This window comes from Diabrotica virgifera, chromosome 9, assembly GCF_917563875.1.
Source record: "Diabrotica virgifera virgifera chromosome 9, PGI_DIABVI_V3a".
NCBI lineage: Eukaryota > Metazoa > Arthropoda > Insecta > Coleoptera > Chrysomelidae > Diabrotica > Diabrotica virgifera.
This window is the reverse complement of record NC_065451.1, coordinates 196883499-196906076: the sequence shown is the minus strand read 5'-3', so window position 1 is coordinate 196906076 and position 22578 is coordinate 196883499. Positions and strand designations below refer to the sequence as shown.

Below are 22578 nucleotides of genomic sequence, written 5' to 3'. Positions count from 1 at the left end.
TTCAAAAAAGCCTATCGCCGGCGATGACACTAAGGCTGACAGCAATGGGACCATGACATCTGGACTACAGCACCCAACATCTTCAGCTGCAGGGATTTGAGGCCGAACATCTACCCAGGTCTATAAGAAGTCTACAGCAGTACCATTCGACATCAAGAAGTTACCGTCAAATACCAGCTACCACAAGCCATAAGTATAATCCAGAATTGCTAGTTTTTGGCAAGAATTTGAATATATTTGTTAATGCAATTAATAAGTCACATTTTTATTATATTTTGATAAACAATAAACATGATTAGTTAAAACTATTGTTTTGTCTGCTTCCATTTCGAATCTTCATGGTTAATTTCTAAGATTAGGACAAGACGAACACACACCTGAGAGACTGAGCTAAGCTAAGGGTGTAGGGATGGCTATCTTGGATAATTGAAATAATATTTTCGAATATTATTTCAATTAGCTGGGGTAGACGCGCGCCTTTTCTCGTTTCACTGGCGCACAACGTGGAGCCCGAAATAAGGAGACGGAAAAGACAGACACTCGATAGTGAAGGATGGAAGAGTGTTTTACGGCAGGCCAAAGCTCGCAAAGGGCTGTAGCGTCAACGGATGATGATGAATATTTATTTATATTTCAATGCTCAGCATATCATCATATTAAAATTTAGATTATTTCTTTTGTCTGACATTTTGTTTTTTCGGGATGTTTTAACAAAATTAATTAATGTTTAGATCTGGATATTGTGCTTGGAGAGGACAACATAAACCGTCATGTATTTTACTGGAGATCTGTAATAAATGGAACCTCGGGATTCCAGAATATAAAGAAAAATCGGTTAAGATTAGTGAAAAAGATTTTTATACAAATAGTTTCACATGTAAGTATTACTTACAGTAAAATAGCGTACCAAAAAAGGTCATTAATAGCAAGCTGAAAATTTGTGAATAGCTTAACTGTGTCTAGTCGGACAAACTTTGAAGAAAGGGAACACTGGAACAGGGGAAGTTTTAATTGTGGAACAGATTATCAGATAGAATCAAAATGTCAAAAAATTAAGGAAAAATTCGATGTTTTTCTTCGTTTTTTGATTATAACTTTAAAAGTATTCACTTTCGATAAAAGTTGTATTAAGATAAAAGTTGCATAATTAAATTTCCTATAACATAGGATTAGTTAAAAATTTTAAAAATTGTCAGCCTTGTTGTAAAATAACAATAATTGCGAAAAAAAAAACATAAAAAAAGAAGTATTCGCATTTTACATTTTTCAACCATTTATGCTACACTTAGAACCTTTATATTGTACCTAGAAAAACTTTATGATATAGTAAAACCATACTGTAAATTTTATTAAAATCGGTTCAATAGATTTAACAAAATAAATTTTGCAATCCAGCTTTCGCAAAAAAAATTTATTTTTTCAAAATATTGCAGGACTAAAAATAAAGCTCATAGCAAGTTGAAATTTCTTCTGCTTATAGAAAAATACTATAACTTTCATTTGCAATTTGCAAAATTAAAATCGGTCAACTACCACGGTGTCAGGATTTTTTTTAAATAAACAATAATTTTTGGTGCTACGCGCAGAACAGCGGTGTTCGATTCACACAAATTGATTTCCACCAAAATTTCTTCCAATCTTTATCTAATATATTATTTTCTTATTCTCTATTTTGTTGTATTTTAATATTTGAATTCCACAAAAATCAAACTAATTTGATTATTGTTTGTGAAATATTATTTAAACAATTGCATATGTTTAAAAATAATAAACTTTTATTCTCTAAGTTAAAATATACGAACAAAGAAAGTTTTTGCTAAAAAAGTGTTATTTCAGGACAGTGTATGTGTTTTTATTTTGCAATAAACAAATTTATTTATTTATATCGAAATGTACTAAAAATTAAAATTTATCAATTATTATCAAAGGTCATTGGAATGCCCAATCAGAGCAAACGTATCCACTGTCCTGCGCGTAGCACCAAAATTAATGTTTTCTTAAAAAAATTCCTGACGCCGTGGTAGTTAACCGATTTTAATTTTGCAAATTGTAAGTGAAAGGTACGGTATTCTTCTATATGTAAAAAAAATTCAACTTGCTATCTGCTTTATTTTCAGTCCTGCAACCTTTTGAAAAAATGAATTTTTTTTGGGAAAGCTGGATTGCAAAATTTATTTTGTGAAATCTGTTGAACCGATCTTAATGAAATTTACAGTGTTGTTTTGTTATATGATAAAGTATTTTTGGGTGAAATAAGAAGGTCCTAAGTGTAGCATAAATGGTTGAAAACCGTAAAATGCGAATACTTGTTTTTTTATGTTTTTTTTTCGCAATTACTGCTATTTGGCAACAAGGGTAACAACTTTTTAAATTCTTAGTTAATCCTATATTATAGGAAATTACGCAACTTTTATGTCAGTGCAATTTTTCTTGAAAATGAATACTTTTAAAGTTATAATCAAAAAACGAAGGAAAAATTGAGTTTTTCCTTAATTTTTTGACATTTTGATTATTTAAACAATGTTCCTGACCTTTTTGAAAGGGAGGATAACTCAAATATGATTATATGAGTTATTTTCAAGCAATTTCTGCAAAAAATATGAGTCACCTCTCAACATCCAAATGTACTAATATTTTTACAGATGCGCCCTGGTCTATAAGGGGACTTGATAATAACATATAAGTCATTATTTATGTCTTTTATATAGTTTGGATTTATCTTCTTTATGTCTCTTGGTTGGTGTTTCATTGGAAGTTCCTACCTAAGTACTGCAAATTTCCCTTCCCAAGGCAAATGTCTAGATCCGATATTGCTTTAAGTTCAAATGGTAGACTGGAAATATGTTTCAGTTCAGAAGGGTTTCAGAAATGTGTTTCACACAGGATATCATTATATGTGTTTCATTTTCATTTTGTGTCTCTATGAAGAGTTTCAGTGCACTACTTAATAAAAAATTAAAAAAGAATAGGTAAAAAACTTGGTTATTATAAAGATAGAATGCTAACGATCGAGTATCCTTTTTTTCTGTTCCTTCTTACACTTAGGATACATATACTCTCACTTCTATACAAAATGCGTCTACATCTATAAAAAGAAAAGCAGGTTGTTTTTTAAACGTAATAAAGCTAACGTAGCGACATCTACCATACATATTGATCCACCATTCAAAGTACGTTATCCAGAAAGCTGAATTTCCATTAAGAGCGTATATGCGCAAAATTTCAGACCAATTCTTTTTAAATCATTCACTTTTTTAGTCCTGAGAAACTAATAAATAAATATGTTTGAAAAATTTAAACGCAGAATGAAAGATTAGATTATTACCGACGGGACGGGCGAAAGTCCCTTAGAATAAACAAAAAGTTTCTTTTGAATGAGATATTAATCAAAAATCACACTAAATTTTCCCTTTTTTACACCCACTATATCTCATTAAAATTAAATAAAAATTATAGAAGTGTTTAGGGACTTTCGGAACTCGGGAATAATGTAATCTTCCATTCTGCGTTTAAATTTTTCAAAAATACTTAGTAGTTTTCCCAGGAGTCGAAAAAAAATGAATGCATTTAAAAAGCATTGTCCCGAAATTTTGCTCCTACGCTCTTAATAATAATAGACATTAGGAAAACACAACTCAAAATATTTTTTAATGTTCCACCCTTTTTGTAAGATTGCTTATTATATAAATTTCGTCTTATTATATAAATATAACAAAATTATTGTTCTGCCATCTAGCGCATTACTGTCGAACCAATTGTTATTTTTTACAGCTAGCCCTGATCGCGAGTATGATCGAGAAGTTCTTGCTTTGACCGCATTGAAGCGCTGGAGGGAAATGCCTCTAGTTGGCTTCCCTTTAGTTCCTGAGCATGTTGAAACGCGATCGTTGTTTCACCCCTCGAAACCAGGTGTCGAACAGGTAATACATTAAAGTTTTTATGAGGAAATAAAAATGACATTTTTTTAAATACATATTTTTTTAAAATCCAAGAAATTAACGCACCACCTTAAAAATTTGTCATTTTTAATGTCTCGAATTTCGTAAACCTGTTGTCCGGTTTAAGTGATTTTTTTAACATGTTGTGGGATTATTCTCAATATCGCTTTAATAAAAGGCAGTGGATAGATAGCCGGTACCGGTGACTTCTTTCGTAGCCGGTAGTTGCCCTTTATTGGTTAAGCAATTAAGTGGGCGGAACTACCGGTCAATAATGATTTGGTTGCCGGTACGGTACCGGTAATTGATGTGATATTAGCTGTCTTGCATATCACTGTGTCAGTACCGGCGCTAGGGTATAAGGCGCCCGCCTGCAATAGGTACCCTTCGGTGTCTTTTAAATTAGTATTTTGTATAGCACCGATACCAAAAAGATCATTTTGGCGCCCCCCAAATAGGGGCGCCCGCCTGCAGTGCATCCCTTGCAGGCCCGTTATCGCCGGCCCTGCACTGTGTGATAGCTACTATTACTTAAGAAAATTACAAAACAGCTGCTTTTTCATTATACATTTTCAATAATTGTGTGAAATAATTGAATTTAATTTTAAATAATTATTTTCAATCAGGGTGCCTTTTTATAAAAAAGTAATAAAACAGGTCACAATTAACTATTCAAAGATCAAGTAGGTAAAGCTTTATTAAAAAAAATTAAAAAGTAACAATAGTTATGATTATTGCACTGACTGATGTAGTCCTGACGGCAATAAATGTTACTCTGCTTTTCTTTATGAACAAAATATCCTGTATAGATTTCCATGTTTCACAAGTTACCATGGTTCTAAAATTGATACCGAAACAAGATTAGAACTATTTGTTTTTTAAATTCAACTTGGCATATGGGATAGGCTCTTCATTTTCTGTAAACCAATTACGTTTACATCTTGTCCTTTTGGTCTTTTAACCCACTCTATAAACAAAATCAACACACGAGCATACGAAGCAAACATAACCTAAATTAAACTAAACATGCAAACATAGATCTTGATTTGGACCAATAATAAGCAACTACCGGCTACAGAAGACGTCACCGCCCAAGTAGCAATTTGTCGACGCGACAACGTTGTCTACCGCGTGGCAACGTTTTGTTACAACGTTGTTATTGCCTAGAAGACGACCCAATTCTGCACTAATTTGGTGGACGATTTTTGAGTTGTCTTGACGTTGCCTAGGCAACCTTAAGCGTTGCATAAGACAACTGAAGCGACTATAAAAAGTGCCTGCGTGCAATGGTTGCTCAAAGAGTCGGACTGGTTATGTTTTTTTACCTATATAAAAAGTAAACTATTTTGACATCATATCAGGTATTTAAATTTATATAATTACATAAATAAGGACTTAAACAAAATTACCTGATGTGAAATTTATAAACGCATCTCAGATTACCGTCAAATATGGATATTCCACCTTTAAAAAACACACGCGCTCATTTTTTATCACCTTTTTAACAAAAAATATGTAAATTTAAAAAATCTAATTTTAATATAAAAGCCAGAATTTATGTTAAAGATGTTTTGTATAAATTTAATGTATTGATGGTGCTTTTAAAGGTATTAGAAAATGCCTGCATGTTTTATATTTTGTGTTTTTATTTTCTTTACATCCCAAAAAAACCAAAATGGTGCATTAAACAACATTACCAATATTACTTAAAATATACCTTATTACCAACCATAGACGGATGAGACAACCGAGAAGTCCAATCGCCGACCAAACACGGCCTGGACCGACTATCCCAACCACTTTAGAACGCACTCTCTTATTGGGTGACAGAGGTCATGTGACCAGTGCAATGAAGTGCATCATTCTCCTTAACAGCGTTGCCACATTTAGTAGATATCTACTGTTTTGGTATATTTTTGATATTATTTAAAAAATTCTAGTAGGCAATGTTTTTTATTAGATGTTTGGTATATTTCAATATTTTGTTATCACTAAAATAAAATTTGCTTTTTAATAGTATTCACCCCATTTCTAAATTAATTTTCAGACATTTTTGTTACAATTTCCCAATGTCATTACCGAAAATAAGATTCAGGACGTAGATGATGATGTTTGTTCCAACACGACCGAGAACCGTCACGAAACGGTAACGCTTCTGCGCAGTAAACAAAATCCGTTCCAACAAAAATATGATCGTCATCGGATCGTCCTTCCCACTGTTCCAACAAGAATTGTGATCTTTCGGTGACGGTTTCGTGATGATCATTTCAGTAATCGGGCAAATGCATAATGTGCTGGTTGGACTGACTTGCGCACTAGGATTTAATTCTTTAAAGTTTTTGAGCCTTTGATCGACTAAAAGCACACAAGCTGTCACCAACAAAAATGACAAATATATGATTACCGTCATGGGACGATAACTGGGCGATACAATTACGAACATGCGCACAACAAACGGTACAAGTAGTTTCGTGACGGTTTCTGGACCGTCCAAAAGTTCATGTTGGAACAAACCTGATAATAGATGGACAGAGAATAGACAAGGCGAAAACGGCGGGTTCGTTGGGAAAATATCCCCATGAGATATTTTTGCATAATCACATTCGTGAGACATCCCAGAGTAAGGTTCAAGAAGTCGCCCACGAGAAAAGTGGGCCAATTTTTTTTTAACAATTTTTTTTTAATCAAATTGCAAAAATAAATATTTTGGCCCGGACTAATTTTTTTTAGATTTTTTGGACCATTCTGGACAAAAAAGGTCTCTTATAATTTTTCTCTAAAGTTGATCTTTTTCGAGTTAGAAGCTAGTTAAAATTTGAAAAATGCGAAAATGGCCATTTTTAAGGCTTAATAAGTCGGTCAAAAATTATTATTTTGAAAGTCAGAAAGTGACTAAATCAAAGTTTAAAGTCACCGTTACATGATCCCGAAGAAATCTGTTTCATTAATTTACTACTAAGCTGTTATTTTTAATTAATAACAATGAGTGGTTGTATCGTATTGACGCTGCTGTAAATGTGAGTGCGAGGACTGCTGGAATAGCTTCTCTCTCGCACTCAGCATTTACAGCCCCGCACACGTGAATGGCGCTTATTATTATTACTTAAAAATAACAGCTTAGTAATAAAATAATGACGAAAATTTCTTCGGGATCTTGTAGGGGGGGCTTCAAACTTTGATTTAGTCATATATTGACTTTCATAATAATAACTTTTAACCGAGTTATTAAGCCTTGAAATCGCCATTTTTCGTTTTTTTCAATTTTAAATTGCTTATAAGTCGAAAACGATCAACTTTAGAGAAAAATTATTAGAGACCTTTTTTGTCCAGAATGGTCCAAAAAATTAAAGAAAAAATTGCTCGGGCCAAAAATATTTATTCTTGCAATTTGATTAAAAAAAAATTGTTAAAAAAAATTGGCCCACTTTTCACTTGGGCGACTTCTTGAACCTTATTCTGGGATGTCTCACGAATGTGATTATGCAAAAAAATTTCATGGGAATATTTTTCCCTTCGAACCCGCCGTTTTCGCCTTGTCTAGAAATGAAACTGGTAAATACCAGATCTAAATAAGGAAATCTTCATATAATTGGTTTGGAGAATTTTCAAAATGATTGTAGCGCTCGGTTTCATAATCAGTTTTTTAAATTTTAAGTAAGTTGGTACCTCTATACCTTTATCACAATTCATATATGGGTAAATGTCAACTTTAAAGTGAACTTTACTTAATTGTTTACTTTAAGTTGATTATGAAATCGGGCGATTTTGACAGGTAACCGTTAACACAGATTTTACTGTATTTACAGGGCCTAAAAAGAATCTACTGATTTCTATTGATTTTTTGAAAGAAAAACTACTATCCGCTGCAAGATAATTCGGATGGAATTCAGACAAAATATGTACAAAAAGTACATATTTGGTCGGAGTTTCAGCCAAATTATCTTGCAACGGATATAGTACTGAAAGAGTAAGAACTGGCCTTTCAACCCTGTCTAGCAAAGCTGATACAAAGATTAGAGCTTATCAAATCTACTGATAAAACAATGGACAATGGAGAAACCAGCTAATAAAAAACAAATAAACAGGTTGTTAAATAAATCGAAAATTTCCAGCAAAATAAAATATAAAATAATAAGAAAAAAGTAAGGTTATAAAAGGTTTGTTCCAACACGACCGAGAACCGTCACGAAACGGTAACGCTCCTGCGCAGTAAAGAAAATCCGTTCCAACAAAAATATGATCGTCATCGGATCGTCCTTCCCACTGTTCCAACAAGAATTGTGATCTTTCGGTGACGGTTTCGTGATGATCATTTCAGTAATCGGGCAAATGCATAATGTGCTGGTTGGACTGACTTGAGCACTAGGATTTAATTCTTTAAATTTTTTGAGCCTTTGATCGACTAAAAGCACACAAGCTGTCACCAACAAAAATGACAAATATATGATTACCGTCATGGGACGATAACTGGGCGATACAATTACGAACATGCGCACAACAAACGGTACAAGTAGTTTCGTGACGGTTTCTGGGCCGTCCAAAAGTTCATGTTGGAACAAACCTAAAGTAAATTCTTTTTTTACTCCTGAAGTTGTCGTAAACGTGTCACATATCTATAGAACTATACGTAAAGGCCCTGTGGTCGTGAGAGACAACTACCTAGTCAGCCAGAAAACCCATGGGCGTAAATTAGTTTAGCATTATAACGTTTTTAAGTAGTTGCGATTGTTGAAAAAACTTGACTGTGATATGTAGTCACAATAGTAATAACTTAGTTACCCATATAACTAAAGATATTACTTAACGTTGTAACATCGTAATGTCAGTCGGGTTAGGGGTCGTTGGCCGAAACAACTGAAAATGCTCTCGGGCAACGTTATATACAGTGCATTTGTTTGTACTGACAACCAATGCGTCGAAAAATTGCTACTTGGGCGGTACCGGCTACCTATCCACTGCCTTAATAAAATGGTTGCTAGACAGGTAAATTGTCATTGTAGGTACCGGGTGTACCAATCAAACTGTGATTTTTTCTCAAAGTTTGCTCCACTGGAATATTCTAGCATTTATAAAATACTAAAATGAGGTACTTTAACAACTAACCTTCTTTTTCATATATACAGGGAGTTTTTAAATCAATATGGCAAACTATAATGGGTAATTGTGCAGGAAAAAAATAATGAAAGTTTACTTTATAAACATCTTTTTTAAGAACATCTATTGACGAAAAATAAGGCTAGTTGTTAAAGTACCTAGCTTTTTTTTTATTATCCAAGATAAGTGAATGAATCACAAAACATAATTTTAAGAAAACATGACGCTATGGTTGGGTTTTAATTTCAGTATTTTATAAATGCTAGAATATCCCACTGGGTCACGCGAAGTTTGAGAAAAAATCACAGTTTAATTGGTACAATGGGTATCAAAATATTGGTACACCTGGTATACAATGACAATTTACCTATCGAGCAGCAATACTATTACAGATAAGAACAAGGCTATAACATATTAGAAAAATCACTTAATCGGACAACAGGTTTAGGAAATTCGAGACATCAAAAATGACCCATTTTTAGGGTGGTGGGTTAATTTCTTGAAAAAGTGTATACAGTTGAGTCCCTGAATCTTTACACGTGCGTCATCATTTAAAGCATACGAAAGAAGTCGATGATAAGTCGGAAATTGAAATTTACTAAACGCAACCAAGGTTAATAGATTGGGCGTAGGTTGTCTCATAACTATAGACCAATCAAATGCTCGCTTTTTAAAGGCGGGAATACGTCACCCGTACGACACTTTTGAAATTGTCATAAGGTTCAATGCTAATAAAAGGTTCAAAAACTTAGGTTTTGGAATATATTTTGGGATTTTTTTGGGTATAGATATATTAAGTGGTTCTTATATTGATAATTATATCAATTTTTTCCCTTAAAAATCGATAGTCTGCTGACAAAAAAATAGAATTGATTTGAAGAAGATTTAACATTTATTGTGTGTTTTAAATGGAGATAACAGTTCAATTCAAACAAAAACCCAAAACAAAAAGTAGAAAAAGTTTAGCAAAATTACATACCTACTTATTATGATTTTTCTGGAATTTGCAGCATTTTTTCATGTAGTCATAGGAAAAAAACTAATAATATAAATAATTTATTTTTAGATTAAAATACAAAAAATTATTTGTCCTTCAAGCACTAATCCATTAAAAATGTACCATGTATACGTATTAATTAAAAATTAAACAAATAAACAATATTAAAGAAAATGATATAGGAATATTCGAAAACGCAACCATAACATAAAAAAGAGGGTTAGGTTTGAACCACAAACAAAAACTCTCAAGTGTCAACCTTGACTTTGTCGTACGAATGACGTAGTCATTCCCCTTCCCCTCGCTTCCGCCCACATAGTTACGAGATAACCTACCTCCTATCTATGAACCTTGAAACGTAACAGCAAGTGGCAGTAAGTGACTTGCTGTTGTGTTTAGTAAATTTTCGATTTATTTCGTATGCTTTAAATGATAACGCACGGGTAAAGATTCAGGGACTCAACTATACCTACCTATAGTAGTTATATTTGATGATATTAAAATAATTCCGAATATGCTCGTATGGCTTTATACAGAAACTTAAAAAATAATAATCTATGTAATTAATTTAATTCAAAATACATTTTCATTTTACTGCTGTCAGAAAACACAAAACAATGTTTATAACACAAAAAACGTTGTCTTCGCTTAAATTCAATTTCTAAACTGCCAAAAGGGCAGGTGAGTAGCAGCCTGAACATTAAATTAAGCGAAAAACAATGATGATTTCTCAAATATAGTATATTAAGTATGGAGAACGGTAAGGGTTTTATACCGATCGAAGACAATTGTTTGGAGGAGGAGCGGTGCGACGACTCCAATTATTGTCTGAGATCGGTTACCCTTAACGTTCGACATGCTTATAACGTTTTTTGCACGATTGATACCATTATAAATTATAAAATTAAACATTTTCGTCATATTGACTAGTTTCATTCATTTTATCAAGATAGATACTTTGGTTGTTAGGTAGTAACTAGGGTGCATAACAACAATGGAGAATTGAGTTTTTATTTAGTTGTCAATAATTTTAAGTACAATTTTGATTATTATAAATTAAAATATGAGCGAAAGTGAATTTGAAGAAATTGGGGCTTGGGAAGAAGGGTGTTCCACAATTATTCTAATGCTAGTAATACTACTAATGTATGCGATTCTGCAGGAGTTTCTGTTAGAAGTGAAACCACAGCCCAAACAAGTGGGATTTCATTAAATAATTTAACAAATTGTACCATAAGTTTCAATATTAATAAATAATTCGTTAGTTTTCTTTATTCTTTCAAAAAATAAATTAAAATTAAGAGATTTTTTAACTCGACGGTAAGTGAATTACTTACCGTCGAGTTGGATTACTTACTGTCGAGTTGCTAGTAAATGTCACCTACTGACGTAAAATCTGTCACGGTAAACAGTCAAAAATGATCAATCGTGCAAAAAACATTTTTTCATCTTTTATGAGGGCAGTAAAATGCATTTTGAATTAAATAAACTACAACTACAGCTACGTACCTACATTCTTCTGTATGTCAATTAATTGAATTTAAAAATAAGTTGTACCTAATTAGATAAATAAATTATATGTTCTATAAAGCATAAGTAGTTATTATGCGTGCATTTTAAGTACATTTTGTACTAGTTGTGCTAGTAGTTGGGAAAATTATTATTTTTCCGTTATTATTTTTCAGGGAAAGCTTCAACTTTGGATAGACCTGTTTCCAATAATAGATATACCTCCTCCAAAGAAGATAGATATATGTCTTAGAAAACCGACACCGTATGAGCTTCGTGTGATCATTTGGAACACCGACGAAGTTTTACTTGACGAAGACGACTATTTTAGCGGCGAGAGGAAATCTGACATCTATGTTAAAGGGTAATAATTGCTTTTATCTTTTAACATGTTGCTCGACAGTTAATGATATCACTTGATATGTTTGCACAAATTAGTTTGAAACATAATAATAATGAATAAACTAAGACCTCTACGTAGGTTTCATAGATTTTGAGAAGGTCTTCGATAAAGTCAGACACCAAAAGCTGTATGAAATCCTAAGAAGCAAAAACATCGACAGTCGCGACATTAACATCATATCCAGGTTGTACTGGGGACAAACAGCAAAAATCAAGGTTGATAATGAGTTAACCGAAGAAATTGAGATTCGTCGAGGTGTGCGTCAGGGTTGTGTGCTTTCTCCACTACTATTCAATATATATATAGCGATACAATATGTCAGGAAGCGCTCCTAGAGCAAAACATTGGTATGAATATTAACGGAGAGTTAATTAACAATATACGATACGCTGATGACACGCTAATAGTAACAGATAACCTTGCAAATTTACAGTATTTGATGGAAAACATAAACACTCATACCAATAAGTATGGTCTAAAACTGAACATCAAAAAGACTAAATACATGATTGTAACAAACAAGCTATGCACCAATGTGAATTTAACCATAAATAATCAGCTAGTTAAAAGAGTTACGTCCTACAAATATTTAGGGGTTTGCTTCATTGATACTAATGACCAGACAAGAGAAATCAAGAGGCGAATTATTGAGATAGCGAGACAATCGTTTGTCAAAATGAAGGTGCTATGTTTTCTTCGTTCTGCTGTACGGCATGGAAGCTGACACTGAAAAAGATAAACATCAAAAACATTGAGCCATTCGAGATGTGGTGTTACAGGAGAATGTGGAAAATACCATGGACAGAAAGAGTAACAAATCAAGATGTTTTGCTGAAGATGGGGAAGGAATGCGAAGTCATAAAAACCATACAAACGAAAAAACTGGAGTATCTAGGCCACATAATGAGAGGAGAAAAGTACTCTCTGCTAAGACTCATAATCCAAGGAAAAATCTCGGGAAAGAGAAATGTGGGACGTATAAGGATTTCCTGGTTGAGAAATTTAAGGGAGTGGTATGGGTGCAGTTCAATATAGTTGTTCAGAGCTACAGCCAACAAAGTTAAGATTGCTGTGATGGTAGCCAACCTCCGATAGGAGACGGTACTGCAAGAAGAAGAATAATGATCTGGAGTTTTAAATACAAGTCGATAGAAATATCTAAAGTCGCCAAGGACAGACCGATCGAAAACTTTGGTTACGCGACGTTGTCAGATTAATCGGGTTTCAAAGGTTTTTCGGATTTTATCAAAACTGATAACAATTCTATAATTCTTTTACGTTTTTTATTATGAACTTCGCGGTTTCAAATATTTCTGAACAATTATTGTACTTCTTCTTCTTCTTTTTGTGTAAACATAACTCAGTTTATTTTTAAGTTCCTCCAGTAAGTGGTCGTTTCATTGTTTTTGTGGTTTAATTGTTACGTTATGATTGCAGGTGGGTAATCGACAGCTCCCAAGCTCAATATACAGACGTTCACTACAGATCACTTACTGGAGAAGGAAACTTCAACTGGAGGTTCATTTTCCACTTTGATTACCTGTCAACTGAAAACAGAATTGTGATAAAGAAGAAAGAAAGTATGTTTGCAGTCGATGAAACCGAATTTAAGTTACCTTGCAGGTTGACATTGCAGGTGTGGGACAATGATACGTTTTCTAAAGATGATTTTATAGGTAAGAATGAAACATTTTAAAATATTAAAACAAACGGCCAGTAATATATATATATCATTGTTTGATTTGCGTGTATAGAAAAATTGCTATGTGGAAATGCTATCAATGAGTGTCCCCGTTTAGGATTTAGTCCTCTTCAGGGTTTGTAATGAATGTATATTGTTGCACAACGAAAAAGTGGTCGCAAAAGCAAACAGTCCGAGAACCACACTGGGGCAAGTGTCGTGTCCTGGTGTTCCTGGGTTATGCCGGACGGTGGTGTCCAGAAGGCTAAAGGCAACAGAGAAGAAAGTTTGATGGATTGTTGTTGGTTCCATAGACATTTACGTGTACTGTCCGTGCTTTGCTCTCGACCAGTCTCCCTAGAAACCCTTGTACAACGACAGGCGAACCTGCGTCCCTCGTCGGCGGTCAGGAGGTGGCTTTTGGGTGCAGCGTGGACAGTGAGCGTTCGAGTGGTGAAAATAGTTGCGGCTATTTTCTTGGGACGAACAGGTATAATTGTGCAATGAAGTTGGGAAACCGCAAAAAACCAACTTCTCCCTGTTCGGGGTTGGGAAGAGGATGTGTTATAGGTGGGTGTGGAAGGCTAACGGGGTAGCCTCGAGGATGTTTTCGTATTCTACCGGGAGTTCGTCAATGCATGTTTGCATTAGAGCAGACGGTGGATGAATCTTTTTGTGTTTGGGCTTTCGGTAGAATACGTGGCCGGAAGATGAACAGGAACATTTGAGAGATTCTTGTGTCGGAGAGGGGACCGTTGATTACTTTGATTGTGAAGTTCCTGTTCAGAGAGTTTATTCTCTCGGTGATTTTGGGGATGTTTCAGATGTTATGGATTTCGTTTGAGGGATATCTCCAGTGCTCGTAGTTGCATCTACGCAAGATTCTACGTTCCACTCGCAACAACCTCTCTTGTTTTGCTCTAGCGCAAAGAGAGTAGAGGCATGATTTGTACTCAATGGTGGGTCGAATAAAGGTCTTGTAAGTGTGAATGAGAGTCTTCTTGTGTGTCTTGCCAATTCGTCCAGAGAGAGGGTTGAGAAGTCTGGCCCTGTTCCTTACCCTATCTAAAGTTGCCTTTAGATCTGCGTCCCAGTTAAGAGTCCTGGTGAACAGTACTCCCAAGTAGGTCGCAGTCGGGCTAACAACAAGCCTTTCTCCCAGCAATCTCAATGGATATTGGTCGTCTTCATTTTTTATGATTCTTTGTGACACAGAAGGGGCGCGAAACACAATTGTTGTTGTTTTGTTCGCGTTCAGCCTGACTCTCCACTTACAACACCAGTTCCCGACCGCGTCCAACAGAGCCTGGGCTCTTCTATGGATGAGTTGTGGGTTGTATCGAGAGGTTGTCGTGAGTAGAGCCGTGTCGTATGCATAGAGAAACAGCCGAGTGCCTGGGATATTTTGGTTTGTGATATCGCTGTTGTAGATGATGTACAACAGCGGTGCTAGGACTGAACCCTGGGGAATTCCAGCTTGTGGAGTGAAGGGGGTGGACTTTTGATCGCTTACTTTTACTCTGACAGTTCGGTTGTGGAGGTATGAGTATACAATTTTGGTAAATTGTAGTGGTAGCCCGATGTCCAGAAGTTTCCGAACAAGTCCGTCGTGCCAGACCTGATCGAAAGCCTTCTGCACATCTAGGAATGTGGCTATGGCGAATGAACCATCGTTGATGGTTTGAGTGACTTTAGTTGTGAAATCTATTAATGCATGTTGAGTAGATTTACCTGACTGGAATCCGTATTGGAATTTTGGTATGATGTTGTGGTTTTCGAGAAAGTTATTGAGCCTTTCTTTAAGGATTAGCTCAAGAACTTTACCCAGAGTATTTATTAAAGAAATTGGTCTGTAGGATTCCACGTCGGTTGGGGGTTTGCCTTTTTTCAAAAGCATGATGGTGTTGGCCACTTTCCAAGGAGTAGGGAAGTGGCTGTTTTTGAGACATACATTGAATATTTTAGTTAGAAGAGGGATGATACTCTCTGGAAGTTTTTTGAGGCATCTTCGGTTGATGCCGTCAGGTCCGGGAGCGCTGTTTTTACCAATTTGGCAAAAGCTCTCCGTTTCCCTGTTTGTAAGGGGGTCCATGATAGGATCATAGACTGGAACGTGGTAGTTGAGAGTAACATTTACTATGTATTCTGTGTGGAGTTTAAATAAGCGATCAAAGTTCGGGTTGTCTGGAGTTTGAAAATTGTTTTGAAGCGAATTTCTGAATGCTTCAGCTTTCCCATCTGGGGAATTGACTATGTGATTGTTGACCAACAGATGAGATGGTTGAGATATTTTTTGTTTTGTTAGGACTTTGGGACGGCCAGTAGTGGTGTATGAAAGTGAAACGTGGACAAGGACAAAGGCAAACGAAGAGAGACTACGTATTTGGGAAAGAAAAATCCTAATGAAGATCTTTGGGCCTGTGCTGGATGAAGCATCAGGACAATATAGGAAAAGAACTAACAAAGAGCTCGAAGAACTTACCCAGACGCCAACATGAGAAACATGAAAAGGGAATAGAACTTTGACAAGATGTTGATATGTCATATAAGGGGATGTTACACAGTGAAGAACATGGCCACGGTCGCTCAAGTCTCAGAGATCTAAGGGAGGTGGATTCTTAAGGGATGTTATAGTGTACTCTTATTAGCTTAAAAAAATAGAAAAATCAAAATAAGAATGTAAAAAAATAAAATAAAATATTGGGCGCCACTGGTTACCTAAAGGGAACCAAAAATTATAGAAAAAATAGAAATAAACCAAATATAGATAAATCAAAACAAAACAAAAAACATGTCAAATAAAAAATATACAATATACTTTAAATTTACAGCAAATATGGTGTGACTTACCTTGTCTACTCTATACTATACTCAGCAAATTCTTTATTGTTCTGACGATACAAGAGAGAAGGAAAAGAGAAAAAATAAGATGGTAATTAGCAAATAAAACATTATCGATTAAAACAATAAATAAATTTTCGAATCTGTAATCTCATGGTGTTACAAATTGAGATCGAGATTACCAAACAAATAAATGAAAGAAAAGTTCTACCTAAAAAATACCTTGTAATCATTGTCCTTGAATCTTCCTGTGGTTGTCCAAGGCGCGATTTCACATCACAAAAGTCACTCCACAGTATTAGTAGATACCGCAACAGTACATATTTGATGAAACCATAGTTCATAAAAAAAATTTATAGAAAAATTCAGCATTGTCAAAATAAATTAGCACTTAGGTACTCGAACAAACATATTAAAACAGATCTTGTTATCTAGTTCATTAAACTGGATCAAAAATACTAAAATTAAAGCAACTCCGTGCTTTAACTAGGGTGTTGAAAACACAAAAAGAAAACTTCGTAACTTCTACTTGCTTGTAAAGAACGGTGGTACCAACAGTGGTACAAAATTTCGCGTTCGCTTAAAAACAGCGAAAACGCGGTGGTCCACGACTTGCTTAGACCATGATGGGACCAACACTAACTAAACACAAAAACTTCTGCATTACACTTGCAAAACTTAGCTGGAACTTCACTCTATGTTTGCCGGTAACCGCATTTGCGGCCCAAGGCACCGGTAACTTTTCTCTCTGCCAGACAAAACTTAACTTGGTGGCTACCCTAATGGAACTAACTTGACCGATCTCCTCAAACTTGGGTTCCCTCTTTCATAAAAAAAAGTTACCTCCCATTCTACCAACATCAGATCCAAAACACTCAATCAATCAAATCTCAACCAATAAGAAGTTGCTAATTACGTACCAGGGTAATCCCTTTGGGGTATACCAAAAAACGCTGATCCAATCAATGAAAAGAATACACAAAGATACCTCAATATTTCACTCCACCCATTCTTCTCACCAAAAAAATGCTTACTTGGACGTAGTCACAGCGAAAGGCCCGTTCTCATGGAATATGATTAAGTCAGCAGTAAGAACACTTGTTAGATTATATAAACACACTCAAAGACTCTTATCGATATTCCAACTCTAAAATAAATAGAACCCCGACTTTCTGTCGCTAAAAACAATTTACTGAAAGATCTATGACTTTGATGCCTTTGGCGGTGAGCCTCTCGGCAAACACCGCTGATACACTTAAAAACAATTACGTCACATTCTGCGTAGAAACAGATTATACATTCGACTATTCGTGAGGATCAAGAATAAATCACGTAATACGAAAGATTTGAGAGAACTTACGATTCTTCGATAAACAAATATGAATTTAACGAATCTATTAGACAAAACGCTTATACCGGGGTTGTAATATAGTTATTGTCTTAACACAAAAAAATTAAGGGGTGGTCGTTGACCTTCGGACCGTTATACATGATAAAAGAAATAAACTCCAGAAGACTCCAATGGGCAGGACATATCAGAAGACATTCTGACCCAAGAACAGTAAAGCTGGTATGGGAGGAAATCCCAACTGGAAGAAGAACATGCGGACGCCCTTGACTCCGGTGGCGAGATAATATAGCAGGAGACCTAAGCACTATGGGCGTGGAGAATTGGATAGAGGTTGCTCAAGTCAGAGGACAGTGGGGGCATGCTGTCGAGTCGGCTAAAACCCACGAAGGGTTGTAACGCCACGGAGTAAGTAAGTAAGAATAGATACAGAAAAAGCATTTAATAAAGTGCCAATATAAAATGTATGGGGAAGTCTGAAAATATTAATAAAATGATTGATATAAACACATTTTTGGCACACCTATCGGCTCTAACATATCATGCATATTATTTAATAAATATGTACTAAACGATATGATCAGAAATTCTTCAAATAAGTTACATCTTCATATTGACTTGTGGATGACTGAATAATTGCTTTTCCTGCAGACAAAATATATCTGAAACTTCACAAACTACAGCTATAATGAATATTTAAGACATGGAAAACAGCATCCCATACCTTGACATGAGAATCAAATGAAATACGCGAAATGTATTAAGCACTGAATGAGACAGAAAACCTATATTAAGTAACAGATTTTTAAACTACCACTCACAGCATCTATATCATATGAAATTTTTTTTTTCTAAAAAACAGAATAAGCAAATTATCACACACCAGTAATACTAATGAAGGATTAATGGAACATTAATCATTAGTGTTGTTCTGAAGCTATTTTCTTGTGGCATTTTTGCAATTAACTATTTTTTTTCTACAACCGTGTTAAAAATGCAATTTTTAGCACTCCATAGGAGCGTTAAAAATGCTACTTTAAAGCACTAGTGCTTTAAAATTTTTAAGGCACTGCAGTTAAAAGTGAATTGTCAAATTGTGAAACGTCAAAATATTTATATTTCATTTATTAACATTAATATTAATAGTACACCTTGCGCAATTTGAAAAAGGTGGTTTAAAAGGTTTTTTAAAATTTAATTTAAACTGTATTATTGCATTTTCAACACGTTTGTAGAAAAAAACTATTAAAATTTGTTGGAATATACAACAATAAAAGTAGATGTTATTCTATAGTTGTTATGATTTACGTATTGACAGTATAGGCAGTTTTGATGTAATGTCATGAAAAATATAAAAATGGAATGTCAGTTCCATAGAGGTATATATTAACATAGAGGGAGCCTACCTTCCGCGCTTCCTGACGACAAGATCTCATGGACTGGTTTGCTGCATCTCTTTCTAACACATTGTATCGAAAATCTACGATGACATTCAGTGTGAATATAGGCACGGAAGAGGAGGACAACTGTAGCAGCTTTACTATGCGTAAGAGTGAAACAGCACTAATCCAAATAAAAAAGATGGTGTCGTCACTTCGCTCTGAATGACACTCTCTCTATGCTAATATATAACTCTATGGTCAGTTCAAGTAAAAGTTTTTGTAGATTTTGTCCTGTAATTGAGAATTAATAATTTATAATTGTTGATATATAAGACGTTTGTAGAAAAAATATTGTATGATATACGTGTTAAAAAGTACATTTTTAAGGCACTCATGTGAATTGCAGAATTCGCTTCGCTCATTCTGCAAACTTTCACATGCGTGCTTTAAAATTGTACTTTGAACACTTATATCATAAATAATTAACTATTAATGGGATTAATAACTGTTATTTTCCATTAAAAATAGTTAATTAATCATTAGACTAATGTAAAATAATACTATATTGTACAACAAGTGAGAAAAAATACATATTTCTCACGAACGCAGAAGTTTGTTGGCACGAGCCGAGGCACGAGGCGAGGGACGCAAATCAAGTGAGGGAGAAGTATGTCATTTTCTCATGTGTTGTACACTATACTTGTTCTATGGATGCGGTTTTGTCAAGAGTTCAAATTTCAAAATTAAATAATGTATGTTCTTTTACGTATATTATATACACAAATTGAAATAAAATACATATACATGTAGCTATTTAATATTCTTAAAATTTATATACTTACGTTATTTATTTAAAATTCTAATTAACAGTTATTTTCGAACAGTTTTGAAAGGTAATTCCTGGTAAGTTTCGCTCCAACACATTTTATTTGACAACATTAATTGTGTTTGTATTGTGCATGTTACCAAGGAAACGGCGATCATATATGGAAAACTCTACGAGAACCCGTGAGAAAAAATATGGTCGACTTTTCTCACTGCATGAGAAATTGTTCGTTTTGAATGTATGTAAGTAGTGAGAGAAGTTGCACATTGTATAGCATCCATAGAAAAACATAATTAGACATGTTAATGGGAGAATTAATTACTCAATTAATCTAATAAACAAATTTTTATAACAACCCTAATAATATACCTATTGGCATAAATCAAGCAACAGAACCAAATCACCAAATTATGCAATCTCTATTTACTTTTCGTCACTATCTATGTACCATCAATAGCATCCAAACTAACCCAAGTCTTTGCTTTAGTTCTTCTAAGTGATTAAGACCCATGTATATTCTTATATTATTTTTATGACTGACTTTTTCAAGGTACACTGACTCTTGAATTGGCTAAACTACATAGACCTGTGAAAACAGTTTCAAAATGCGACCTAAAAATTCTAGAGAAAGGTGCTCCAACAGTCAATCTATTTAAGATACGAAGAACAAGAGGCTGGTGGCCATTTAAAGCCTACGAAAGGGATGCTAAAGACGAAAAATTAACAGTAAGTTCTATTTTAACGTTTCGACAAAACCTTTTGTAGCTTTTTCATTAATACTTCATTAATAAAATCCACGAGGAAAATAAACTTCCTGTAGCTGGCTGTATACCATAAATCACAAAAATACCAAGTTTCTTGTAAAAGGTATATATTAAAATACCCTAAATAAGGGTCACAATACAAAACGTTTTCGGATTAAGGAATCCATCATCAGTGTTTAAAAGCCCTAAAATTAAGTATAACCTAATTAAATGAGATAAAAGTTAAAATTGACAGAGTTTTCAAGAACAAGAGGTCATACTTACAAAATTTGCATGCCTGAGCCACCAAAATGTATCGGGTAAAAACCCTTTAAATGTAAATAATAAGGATGTTTTACATATTTATATAAAATTCATTGGATGATATAGATAAACCTGGATGTTACCCAGGGCAACACAGGACTCACCCCACGTGGTTGGAACTTTTTTTGGAGAAAACCTCACATATTGGATTTCAATGGCCAACTGACAAGTGAATTCAAGAGCAACCCAAAATGACATCAAGAACTGTCAATGTAACCTAGTTGTAATATTACTTCAGCCACAACATTAAAGATTAATTTAAATGTTTTAAGATAAAAAACAGTATCAAATTTACAAATAGTAAAAATAAAAGATGTTCACAAAATATGAAAGATTTTTTTTATAAAAATAATGCATTAATTAAGTATTCAAAATAGGGAAATGAAATGTTTACGTTACAGGAAGTTATGCAGTCAACAATACCAATAGGTGTTGTATTAGTGGTATAAAATTGTCAATACGATTAGACAAATAATGGTAAAGGCCTTATACTAGGAACACAAAATAGTATGTAATGTGTACATATGTGTACGATTTTAAGAGTATTGATGAAATGATAATTGTTTAATGACTGATAACTTTCTTGGTAGTCGACCCCACATAAATTGTATAATGATAGAAAAAGTGATATGATAATTGTAAAAATACTGTTTTGTTTTTATCTGATTTTTATCTGAAAATGAGACTAAAGTAACTTGATGAAACTGAGTCCTCCAGAGACCTGACATCAAATTGGTTAAAAATGAAATGGTTGTAAAATATGGGGGGGGAGTAGGACGGTATGAGAAGTCTGACAGAGTATGTTGTGATATTGGACCATGGAAGATGTGTAGTATGTTGTTATGAAATAATAGTTATCTAATCTATAAGCTATGAGATGAGGCTAAGAAGACAGGTGGCTGGAATGAGACTCAATTCTGATGGATGTGGTTGTATATGTGATGTAGGAGCTAAATTTTGGAAAATTAAAGCTGGTGTGAAATAATGAGGATGTAAGAGGATGAGGTACAAATGAATATTAAAGAGTTAAAGTAAGATGTTGCTTATCGACAATTGGGAGTGAAATAGATGTATGTGGTCGTCATGAATGGTGTAGCAGAGAAGAGGAAATTGTATCTGATGTGGTTTATGAAAAAAGTTGACGGTGTAGGGGTTGAAAATCTCGGTTAAATGACACATGGCGATTGACACAATTAGGACTTCTCTGCTTCTCTTTAACTATTTCTAAGTCTTCATACAGGTCCAATTTTATGAAGTTTTTTTGTGAAATATTATGTAATAACGAGACATCTTCTGGGATATTAAGGGTATGTTTGTTTTTTACAAGATGTTGAGAGAAAGTAGAAGTGTTTTCTCTTTTGGTGTGCTCTAAGGAGCGTGAAGTTAAGGATCTACAGGTCCTACCTATATATGTAGCGTCACAATCAGAACATTGTAATCTATACACACCACTACGATCCATGTAGTTGATAGGGTCTTTGGAATTGGTAAG

General features: G+C 34.3%; 1 protein-coding gene across 1 annotated transcript in view; it reads left to right on the top strand.

Moving 5' to 3' along the window:
* LOC114337495 (otoferlin-like) overlaps positions 1-22578 on the top strand; it is a 147478-nt gene that overhangs the window by 84474 nt on the left and 40426 nt on the right. The window contains exons 21-25 of the mRNA XM_050660784.1: positions 732-877; positions 3772-3920; positions 11715-11902; positions 13379-13617; positions 20570-20745. Coding sequence (XP_050516741.1) covers positions 732-877; positions 3772-3920; positions 11715-11902; positions 13379-13617; positions 20570-20745 — 898 coding nt within the window. The remainder of the gene's footprint in view (positions 1-731; positions 878-3771; positions 3921-11714; positions 11903-13378; positions 13618-20569; positions 20746-22578) is intronic.